The sequence below is a fragment of the Berghia stephanieae genome, chromosome 4 (genome assembly GCF_034508935.2).
Source record: "Berghia stephanieae isolate SIO BIC M18660-M18661 chromosome 4, UCSD_Bste_1.3, whole genome shotgun sequence".
Classification (NCBI taxonomy): domain Eukaryota; kingdom Metazoa; phylum Mollusca; class Gastropoda; order Nudibranchia; family Aeolidiidae; genus Berghia; species Berghia stephanieae.
The window spans coordinates 61,222,964-61,235,463 of NC_088363.1; the positions used below are offsets into that span (position 1 = coordinate 61,222,964).

The following is a 12,500-nucleotide window of genomic DNA, read 5'->3' on the forward strand; positions in this document are numbered from 1 at the left end:
AGAATTGTGATGCAAATATAGTATGGTGAATCCACGGGACTTCGCTTATATAGATGTGTTTTAAATATATATATATATATATATATATATATATATATATATATATATATATATATATATATATATAATTCAAGTGTAATTTTATCCAACTTCTACAATATTGTTTCAAGAGTTCGCTATCTTCCTGAAGATAGTTTGCTACCCTATTGACAGAACGCTAGTCTATCGCAAAGTACATTCCGCCAGATCTAACCGAGACAGCTACCCAATCACTGCTGGGTGGAACAAGGGTCGGGGAAAAAATTCGACATCATTAAGAATCGATCGCGGTACATTTGCGTGTGAAGCGAGTTCTCTGCCAACTGAGCTATATGTGGCAATAATAAACCATCATTATTAATAGTTAATTTTTTGTATGCCCCATTCTTCTTGTCAAGAATCATTTACAAGGATCACAATGTTCATTACAGTGCCGCTAAATACTGCTTTTGTCATTTCCCGAAGAATTGTTTAAAGCCAAAACGTTTCTCATTTTAATATTTTGTCTTATTCATTTTCGATTAATATCTTTTCAGTCTACACCCTCAAGTAACCTTGATATTAACTTGAATTTTTAGGGTATTGCTTCGAATGACTCTTTACTAGTACGTCATTGTATATTTATTTTATCCGTCTTGTCAGATGTTTCCATCTATCACCCTACTGATTTCGCTGGCCATCTTGGCCAGTGATGTGACCCCCGGTCAAGCGGTCGACAGATCGTTATATCAGCAAGTCTTTGAGATGTCCCTGTTGCCAAGGGACAATGCCATCGTTAACGGCAAGATTCAAAAAGCTATTCTTGAACTGGTTCACGCCCAATACAACATGGCCAGGGGTATCTTTTATCCCATTGGAACGGTTACAGGATTGTTTTCAGGTAATATAGGACTTATTATCAAAATATCATCTAAAGTGTAAATTGACAAATGTATGTATAATTATGCTCGTAATCGTCACATTTTTTCTACTAAAATGTGCCCCTTTGCACCAGTACCACATAACCTCCCTTAAATCAATTATGAATATTTTTGGGACAAAAGACGTCTTTATGTGAATAACTAGACTTAGGTAAAATGCTCAAGTCATAGTGTACCATCATTGACATCCATCCTATAATTTGGTATCAAATTGAGATGTACCAGATGGCTAAAAGTGATTTTAACGTAGAAATATGAAAACAACATCGTTTTGTTTTAGTTTTGTTGTTGCTTGTTTTGTTTTGTTTTGTTTTGTTTTCGGGGAAAGGGGGGGGGGGTTATTGCACTTCAAGAGAGTAGTATACTGACGTCTACAATATATGCAGGTACTCGTATGATAATAGAACGATGGGTTTGATTTGACAATGTTAAAATGGGCAATACTTACATTGATTCGATTGTTTTCCATAACAACAAATAACTCGTAACAATTTAGTTTATTAGAAATGCAGACAGTTGGTTTATACCAATATTCTTCAATTAATCACGAAAAAATTATCAGGTTTTATATTTTTTGTTATGAATTCAAATTGGAGTTCCTAGATTAACCCGACATAAAAGGTGTTTTGAGGGTCACCTATGGTAAATGTTTAAAGTACTGGAAGGTTACCCAATCCGGCAGTTTGGCATATTATTTCATGTGTGGTAATAATGCAAACTTAGTTTATGACTTTTATCAACCAGCCTTATTATATATATTTGAATATTTACGTATCTACATTTGCAATCCTATACATTTACAAACGACACATTATGCCTATAACCCCAAATCTTATCATAAAACATAAATCCCCTATACTCTAGTCATTTAAAAAATATAACATCAGGAGTGAGTGACACCCACTTCACTTGACATCCATCGTCACTTTGCCAGTTTATTTTAATCTTCTTCTTAGGCATATGGATCTTAATTGAGCTTGGCAAAAAAATGCATGAATAAATAAATGAATTAATTAATTAAAAAAAACTAATATGGTCATTTATGTGTGCTCCTGATCATCTAAAAAAGCGTTAAAATGCTTTGGGTTCTCGATATCTATTATGTCAATTGGTAACCTATTTCCTTCGCGTCGTTTGTTCGTGTGTTGTATTTGCATTTGTTTGTTCTTGCTGATGGACGATGAAAAAGATGGTGGAGAGAGACTTGTCAGTTTGCTTTTCAAAAACCTTTTTATGTGATTAATTTTTTATTCTGCGCAATCAATAGTTTAAAATGATGTAATTGCTTTAATAGTTTTGAATACACTCTACTCAGGTTTAAGTCTAAAGGTAGTGACGGATATTGTAAGAGTATTAGTACAAAAATGTCTAACTGCTACTTTATGGAATGGAAATATATGTCCATATGGCCTATTGATAAATTAATGAAACATTATGAAACTCATTGAGCATGATAGATTCTTGAAAATGCGCTACATAAATTTTCACATTTATTTTACAATTATCATAAAATAATATTTATTTCAGTCGGAAGGAAGAAGAGATTTGCAAGCTTTGGGAGCAATTTTGGCAGTGACTGGGGGAGTTCCAGATACGATCCATGGGGTTCATTTCCGTTCTCCAATTTCTACGGAGGAGGAGGCGGGTAAGTAGACATCATCATTATGTATGATAAATGTGGAAAATGAATTATTTACTCTTAATAAAAAGTACGGTGGGGATAAAATTTGTTCTGCACAGCCCATGTTAAATATTTGCAAAACGAGCACAGATTTACTATTCTCACTCACTCACTCACTCACTCACTATCCAGCGTCGTCCTCATTGACGTTGGCTGCCGCACTCTGTGATGACAAAAGTCTGCCAAATCTCTTCGGCTGTTGAGGGTATCATAGTTCTCTTCCATTCATCTCCGTCCACTCTAGAATGTTATTTACATAACTAGGCCTAGGTCTTCCCCTTCGTCGTTTGCCCTCCGTGTTTCCCTGTATCACATCTTTCACTAGCGTGCATGGATTTTGGCATATATGACAGAAAAAACTGAGTTTTCTCCTTTTGATTACATTTATTAGCTCTGACATGACTTCCAGTATGCTTTATTATTATGGTTATAGCTATCAAATCTAAAACTTATAACTTTTTTACAGGTTGATATAGCTACGAATAAATTGCAAACCTTTTTTTTAAAAAATAATGGTAATTCTATCTCCCATTGACTCAAATGGTTGTTTATAAAATCTATTAGGGCATAATGATCGGTTCATAATTTGACGCTTGGAATCGTCATCTGGTCACCCTGTTGCCAGATTCTTTTGCGCACACCTACAGACTTTAATGCTGGACCGATTTTGATCGTTGATGGCTTAAAAGATTTGTCTTTATCAATGTTAAATTCCACATTACACTAGTATAAAAATCAAATTTTTCTTAAATATTTCGGGCATCCACTAGTAGTAGTAGTAGTAGTAGTAGTAGTAGTAGTAGTAGTAGTAGTAGTAGTAGTAGTAGTAGTCGTAGTAGTAGTAGTAGTAGTAGTAGTAGTAGTAGTAGTAGTAGTAGTAGTAGTAGTAGTAGTAACAGTATAAGTTAGTAGTAGTAGTAGTAGTAGTAGTAGTAGTAGTAGTAGTAGTAGTAGTAGTAATAGTAGTAGTAGTGTAGTAGTAGAGTAGTAGTATGTAGTAGTAGTAGTAGTAGTAGTAGTAGTAGTAGTAGTAGTAGTAGTGACAAAAATATATTATCCTGGATAACCCGATTGTCGAAAATTGCTTTTATTGGAGAAACGACGAAAAAGTAAGATTTTGGTTTTGTTTTAAAGATAAGAATTCCCATTGTCTAAAATATGAAATATTATAAAAAATTACTCAAATATCGTATTTTGGACATTAAAATAATTTTGTAAGGTCTAAATCACTTCGACATAATACCGGTTTGAGACGGTGGGTAACAAATAAAGTGTTTTGTGTGTTTCGTTCTGTCAAATCGTTTGTCCGTTAAGGTGGCGGATTGTCTACTTTTCTTGGCAGAGCACAATTATTGTCACATAATGCCTATAGCTAGAAGGAAAGAAATTGACGTCACTTGCTCTTTGTTATTGTTTTTTATGCAGCCATTTTGGTGGTTGCTTCTCATTGAATTACATCAATCAGACTATGAATGTTCAAGATTACACTGTGTATTGGTACGTTATATCCGGCTGGTGATAGTGTGAGTATTATACGTAAAACGTATAGCACCGATTATGGAAAGCCCTTTGATCAAATTGAGTGGAATTCCACTCAATTAAAGCTCAAGTCTTTTGTAGTCTTATATTTTTAAAATCTTTCTCGAGAAATAATGAACCAGTTTGGGATCTGAGGGGCTGAATATTTTGACTGGTCTGCCTGTAGCTATCTACTAAAAACATTTATGTTCTGGCCCTATTTATATTTATCATAGGACAAAAACACAATACTTCTGAAAATTGAACAAACACACACACGCGCATACACATACTTGTGTGTGTGTGTGTGTGTGTGTGTGTGTGTGTGCTCTGTTGTGTTCAGCATTTTCCAACTATTACTCTCTTTCTGCAGTCTCTCTCTCTCTCTCTCTCTCTCTCTCTCTCTCTCTCTCTCACTCTCTCTCTCTCTCTCTCACTCTCTCTCTCTCACACACAAACACACACATATGGCCACACAAATACACACTCACACGCACAGAATTGAAAATTATTATTATAGACTAACAACAGCTGTTTTAAAAAGTACATATTACGGGCATTTTTTTGGTCTTAATTTCCGTTTAACTTATATTCAATTATCTGACATGATTACGATTTTTTAAATGATAATCCATAATTCAAAGAAATCTACGAACTAGAGCTGAGGCGGGGTGTGGTTTATAAGGGTCTTGCAAAATAGCGAATCTTTTAAGTCTATGTCTTTCGAACCGAGAGGCTCGGATATAAATTAAAAAAAAAAACACATGTTCCAAATATCCTCTACTATTTCATCCACTCACGGCAGGTCAGGTCGACTGACGAATGTATAACATGGCAATCGTAGGTATAATCCAATCCGTACATAATAACAGTTTATTGATTGAGCTCATTAAGTAATGACAGGGTTTCCCCAACTGCTTATTTAAGATCAGTGAAAAACAAGTGAAAAGTGTGTTATAAAATGATTCTCCATATCAAAATCACCTGTTTGGTTACCGATAAGTTGAATATATAATTATCCAAAAGGTCAAGTAAGATGAGTTTTCTTCGTCGTATATTATGTAAAGATTCTCAAAAAATGTACTTTGTAACCGGAACAATCCTGTGTGGGCGACAATGAGATCAAAATCATGTTCTTTGGTATCAACTTGGGTAGCTATCTGTTTTGCGGTTTTCAATTTTACGCTTTGATTATTTGCTGGTATTTTGTGATTTGCTTTTTATATTCAGGTTTTTTTTATGCCTCCATTGCTTCTAGTGTTGTCGATTATTTATATACGCTCTATAAACTTTAGTACCGCTGTATGGGTCTTCTGTTTGATTAGAGAAAGAGGCATTATATTTCATCCTTTTGATTCTATTTCTTATTTTTTTAAACAATCTGTTAAAAAATAGCGTACCACTTAAGAGAAATATCGTCCTAAGGATCTTTATGAAAACATATCTATTTTATGCCTTTAAACAGAGTTCTGTATTAGGAAAAAGAAATTTATATTTAACCCTCTGTGGCCTTCCAGGGGCAATGAACCTTTACTAGAGAACGCTTCATAAAAGCAAAACAAGTCGAATTGTTCGGATTAATTAAGAATTAATTACTCTTTCAAGAAAATAGTCTTAAAAGTCTCCGAGTAATGGTAGATGGCGACTTGTAGTTTTCACCCAAATTGTCATGGGCTGACTGTTCTATTTGTCCATTACAGCAATGTTAATCAAGCCCTTAATTGCGCTCGTTTATCAGATCTGGAAATGTGTTTGCTCGGTTGATGGTTTTATGGAAGGAACGCGGTAGCTCAACGATTACAGGCATGAGAAGAGTAAATAACATGGGTTTGAAACGAATATTTTTTGTGTTCGTGGATAGCTCACACGGTAGAGCCACGCTCTCACCTGCCAGGCGGAGTTGTCGTACCAATAAGGTCGCAGGTTCAAACCCCACCACCGCCGCGAAAAATTTTTATTCTCTATTGTCTTCTGGCACTTTTCTACTCACTTCATATCTTGTTGTTACCAACATAAGTGCCTGCTCCACTCACTTTTCTGAATTAAAAATTCACCCCATACACCGGAGCATACTCAATGTCTCAATCGTTTCTATGTTATATGTTTGTGTTGAGAATATTGGCTATTAAGCTTAACTGCTGGTCAAAATACTTCGCGATGGTGGTGGGCGAACGAATCGGCGGTCCCAGAAGTGGTGAGAGAGGGATCTAGAAATGACTTGGGTTTGAAACGAATATTTTTTGTGTTCGTGGATAGCTCACACGGTAGAGCCACGCTCTCACCTGCCAGGCGGAGTCGTCGTACCAATAAGGTCGCAGGTTCAAACCCCACCACCGCCGCGAAAAATTTTTATTCTCTATTGTCTTCTGGCACTTTCTACTCACTTCATATCTTGTTGTTACCAACATAAGTGCCTGCTCCACTCACTTTTCTGAATTAAAAATTCACCCCATACACCGGAGCATACTCAATGTCTCAATCGTTTCTATGTTATATGTTTGTGTTGAGAATATTGGCTATTAAGCTTAACTGCTGGTCAAAATACTTCGCGATGGTGGTGGGCGAACGAATCGGCGGTCCCAGAAGTGGGTGAGAGAGGGATCTAGAAATGACTTGGGTTTGAAACGAATATTTTTTGTGTTCGTGGATAGCTCACACGGTAGAGCCACGCTCTCACCTGCCAGGCGGAGTTGTCGTACCAATAAGGTCGCAGGTTCAAACCCCACCACCGCCGCGAAAAATTTTTATTCTCTATTGTCTTCTGGCACTTTTCTACTCACTTCATATCTTGTTGTTACCAACATAAGTGCCTGCTCCACTCACTTTTCTGAATTAAAAATTCACCCCATACACCGGAGCATACTCAATGTCTCAATCGTTTCTATGTTATATGTTTGTGTTGAGAATATTGGCTATTAAGCTTAACTGCTGGTCAAAATACTTCGCGATGGTGGTGGGCGAACGAATCGGCGGTCCCAGAAGTGGGTGAGAGAGGGATCTAGAAATGACTTGGGTTTGAAACGAATATTTTTTGTGTTCGTGGATAGCTCACACGGTAGAGCCACGCTCTCACCTGCCAGGGGGAGTTGTCGTACCAATAAGGTCGCAGGTTCAAACCCCACCACCGCCGCGAAAAATTTTTATTCTCTATTGTCTTCTGGCACTTTTCTACTCACTTCATATCTTGTTGTTACCAACATAAGTGCCTGCTCCACTCACTTTTCTGAATTAAAAATTCACCCCATACACCGGAGCATACTCAATGTCTCAATCGTTTCTATGTTATATGTTTGTGTTGAGAATATTGGCTATTAAGCTTAACTGCTGGTCAAAATACTTCGCGATGGTGGTGGGCGAACGAATCGGCGGTCCCAGAAGTGGGTGAGAGAGGGATCTAGAAATGACTTGGGTTTGAAACGAATATTTTTTGTGTTCGTGGATAGCTCACACGGTAGAGCCACGCTCTCACCTGCCAGGCGGAGTTGTCGTACCAATAAGGTCGCAGGTTCAAACCCACCACCGCCGCGAAAAAAATTTTTATTCTCTATTGTCTTCTGGCACTTTTCTACTCACTTCATATCTTGTTGTTACCAACATAAGTGCCTGCTCCACTCACTTTTCTGAATTAAAAATTCACCCCATACACCGGAGCATACTCAATGTCTCAATCGTTTCTATGTTATATGTTTGTGTTGAGAATATTGGCTATTAAGCTTAACTGCTGGTCAAAATACTTCGCGATGGTGGTGGGCGAACGAATCGGCGGTCCCAGAAGTGGGTGAGAGAGGGATCTAGAAATGACTTGGGTTTGAAACGAATATTTTTTGTGTTCGTGGATAGCTCACACGGTAGAGCCACGCTCTCACCTGCCAGGCGAGTTGTCGTACCAATAAGGTCGCAGGTTCAAACCCCACCACCGCCGCGAAAAATTTTTATTCTCTATTGTCTTCTGGCACTTTTCTACTCACTTCATATCTTGTTTAAGAGTAAATAACATAGCCTTATTCAAAGTAATAGACGTTAAATATACACACTGTCGTACAACCGTTATTGAGTCTCCGCATGGGCAAAATAAATGAAGACATTAAAAATTAGACACCATGATTCCCGTAAACGTTTGATAGATACATAAGTAGTAACAAAAAAATAATGTTTGACTTTATTAAGTTTGAAAACAATTATACTGATAAACTAAGAATCATTAAGTATCAAAGGTCTTGTGTTATTTATTTGTTTGTTGTTGGGGTTTTTTTTCTTGGATCTGTTTTGTTTTGCTTTTGTTTTAGCTGGTTCCCGCGTTATATTTTTGATCAACCGTGTCAATATGGTATTGCATCAAGATAATTTAACTAAAGAAATCTGATTTTGCGCCGCTATGTGGTCCAATGGTATGATACCTGCCTTCGGATCGGAAGGTCCTGGGTTCATGTCCCGCTCTGAGCAGCGCATAACTGAATCCTTAGAAACGGTCTTAATTCACATTCTTTCATCGTACTCATGTTTGAATTATGAATATCTGGCCGTTAACAGCGTTGTATCTGTCGGGAAAGAATTGTATTATCACAGGCGGCATGTCTCGTCCTGCATGTTAAGTGTTGCTGTTGTTGACCAGAGACGCTTTGTCAAGCGATTTGAGCAGATTTAGTGGACATTACGTTATATAAAAGCTCACGATTTTTGGGTTTGTTTTAAAGTAAAATAGATCAGGTTTATAAGAGTTAGTGGGTCTAGATATTTTGAAGGTTAAGAGACAAAACTCACAGTCCTTGACAAAAACATTTAGAGTTTTGTATAGATAAAGCTTAAAATTTCATTTTCAAAATTCTATTTATATTCTATGTATATATGTATATCATCATCATCATGTAGTTCCATATCTAAAGCAGACGTCGGAGGTCATCTTCCGCCAAGCTGATCTATCTCTTGCCAATTCTATTAAAGCAGCGCCACCTTTCTCAGCTTCATCTGTCAAAGTTCTTATCCCTTTCAAATAAGTTATTCTTTGTCTTCCTCTTATTCTTTTTCCATTCATCTTTCCAGTCAAGGCGAGTACTTCCAAACCAGGGTGGCGAATAATGTGTCCTAAAAATTCCATTTGGCGTTTGATGATTTTTGTTATCAGTGATCTTTTTCTGTTTGCCATTTCTAAAATTTCTTCATTTCTTTTCCTTTCCACCCATGACACCCTCATCATTCTTCTGTAAAACCACATTTCCGCCGCCTCCAGTCTTTTAACCATGGTCTTGTTTATGGTCCAGCTCTCACAACCATATAGCAGCACAGACAGTACATAGCAATCCAGGACCTTGATTTTTGTTTTCATACTAAAATTCCTGTTTTTCATAATTGTATGCAGCTGGTTGAATGCATTCTTCGCCATACCTATTCTTTTCTTTATTTCACAATCTGATTTTCCATTGGATGTTACATTGAAGCCTAAATATTTGAAACATTCAACTTGTTGTATTGTTTGTCCTCTGCTTGTTATTACACAGGCTGGTGGGTTATTATTTTAGATACTGTCATACATTCTGTTTTAGATATATTCAGTTCCAGTCCCATATTTTCACTACTCCTGACTACAACATCCACTAATTCTTGTGGTTCATGTTCAGATTCTGCCAGTAGAACCGTATCATATGCATACCTCAGATTTGTTACATTCTTTCCTCCAATACACACCCCCTTCTTATGTTCGATATCTCTTAATATCATTTCGTTATAGAGGTTGAATAAATCTGGAGACAAAACACACCTCTGCCTAACTCCTCTTCTAATAGGTGTAAAACTGCTTAGCTCGTTGTCAACACGCACTGCTGCTTCTTGTTCCCAGTACAAATTCCGTAATATTCTTAAATCTTCCCATCAATGCCCAAGGATGATAGAATTTTGAATAGTTTTTCGTGTTGTACTTTATCAAAGGCTTTTGAATAGTCGATGAAACAAATATACAGATCTTTATTTACTTCAATACATCTTTCCATCAGCATATACCAATTTCAGGCGATCGGTCACTTGAAGCAATATAGACGCCGAACTCTGATAAATCATGTTTGAAAACAATTTTGGCTAGAAAACTCGTGCACCAAATTATCAATCTGTTAAAATGACCCTCACCTTGTCTAAAACTATCAAACCTTAGATTTCAAAGAAGTCCCAGGTTTGAGAGGGAATGGTAAATTTGATCGATCAATAATGGAAGGACGGTCTGGGAATAATTTGTAAATTTAATATAGTCCTAATAAAATATAAAGAATATTTTTATTGTATTATATTGTATTGGACTTGGACTTGGACTTTTTAAAAACAAGCTTAATTTGATCATTTTCAGGAATAAACACTTCAACAACGACCAAAATGTAAACCACTACCCGCCTTCAAACACCAACAAGAACCAAAACAACAAGAACATCTACTACGGAGGGAACACATACAAGTCATCCTTCGGAGGAAATCGTCAAATTATTCACTGCCCCGTCCAAACCAACCAGTCAGCGGTCTACATGCTGAACTCATCCTCTGAGGCTTACCCCGCGTAAGTTTGTGGAATGAATGAAGTACACGTCACTTTGCTCTTTCTAATAGGGAGAAAAGAATTACGTAAAAAAATTGGTTTTTATTTCAATGGAAGTGCGAAACCACTCTTCTGGCGACTCGATAATACCTTGTGTAATTCATCTTCTGGTGTCAGAGTAATGGTGTCATATTTTCTTGTCTAAATATATGCTGGTCGTCAATAAAGATCACCAATCCTCGCTCTTTTACGTTCCTTTATCCTAAGAATCTGCCTACACATCCTGCTCCTGAAATAGTTATGCCACCTTTATGTAACCTACTCATTATTAGTACTTCGAAGGACTGGTAACACGCACACTTCCAAGGATTTAGGAACCAAAATGGTAAAAGGTTTGATGCCATGACTTTTCTTTCCTGATGTTGTTAGACAGGTAATTTGTTCTCACTAAAAATATTCATCAATCAGACTACAAGGGCCACCCATAGTTTTGTGTGTTTGTACCATTGGTCTGAAGGGAAGAACTGATAGCTTTCTTAAACATATATACCGTTGATATAGTTAGTATGCGCTTGGCTAAGAAGCTCACATGCCATCAGGAAATATAACGGATCAACACATAAACCTATGTGTACCCATGAACTTTTATTGTCTGGTTAATACAGTTAAGTGAGAATTACTCATAAATGTGGATGACAAAAAAAAACAAAAAAAAAAAACACAAAAAACAATGACCTGAGTGACGTCAACTTCGTTCTATCTATAGATAGTTCAAAGATGACGTCACTCAAGCCTTTGTTGTTATATTTTGCCATCCGCGTTTGTGAGTTATTCTCACTGAACTGTATTAACCCGACTTTAAACGTTCATGGTTACACAGAGTTTTGTGAGTTGGTCCGCTATACTTCCGGATGGCAATGTTATGAGCTTCTTAACCAAGCGCATACTATCTATTGGCTTGTGACTCAGAGCGTAGCCTTCGTAAACTCATAATGTGAAATCAACAAACAAAAATAGGTCAAAACACAAGACCCAGTCCACCGAAAGAAAGCGAATCGTGAGTTGTGTTCAACAGTTCAAACATGGGATCAGTTAATTGTTTCCTTGAGCACAACGCTTTCTTGGTTAATATGAATAGTATTGGCTTCAACAGTCATGACGTCATTTCTCTCCTCATGACGCATAGTAACTTAGTAACTGGCTCTAAACTATCGGAACAATGGCGAGACGCCTTTATGAAGTATTTCTCCGACGAGCATAAAAAGTGTATCCAGAGGAGAAAATCATTTTAATTATGATCATGTTTTACTTTTATACATTCTGATCAAAAGACATATGACAATTTCTAGCCAGCTTGAAGAATAAAAAGTACCAATTTTCTTTTTAGAACCAAGCTGCTCGCCGTTGGTGGGCGACGTGACATCATACTATTGAATCCAATTGGCGAAGGAACAGAACGCCAGTAATCCTTAAATTTCACCGCAAAGAAATACGTCAGTCACTATGATTAAAGGGAACGAAATCTATAGAGGAAAGAAGATAACATCTTTCAGTTCCTAGACATTGATTTTAGATCGCCCGTTGAGTGATTAGCTCTCCCTAAATCTCCCAAGCATACTATAATCATTTAATGTTATACACAGTTTTTTTGTGTTGAAACGATTGATTGGGTGGGCAGAATTGGTGAGTATGTTACTTAACACATACCATAAAACAGAAATAAATCTAGGTCAATTTATTATCACCTTTATCGTACAGTTGCTTCAATTTAACAAGTTTATGTAGGTTGAACAATCAATAGGGAACCAAAGTCTGATGTCACAATACT

At 36.8% G+C, this 12,500-nt stretch overlaps 1 protein-coding gene across 1 annotated transcript in view; it reads left to right on the forward strand.

Annotated features, from left to right (window-relative positions):
* LOC144971817 (uncharacterized) overlaps nucleotides 1-12,500 on the forward strand; it is a 28,189-nt gene that overhangs the window by 8,277 nt on the left and 7,412 nt on the right. The window contains exons 3-5 of the mRNA XM_078912894.1: nucleotides 682-919; nucleotides 2,487-2,604; nucleotides 10,490-10,693. Coding sequence (XP_078769020.1) covers nucleotides 682-919; nucleotides 2,487-2,604; nucleotides 10,490-10,693 — 560 coding nt within the window. The remainder of the gene's footprint in view (nucleotides 1-681; nucleotides 920-2,486; nucleotides 2,605-10,489; nucleotides 10,694-12,500) is intronic.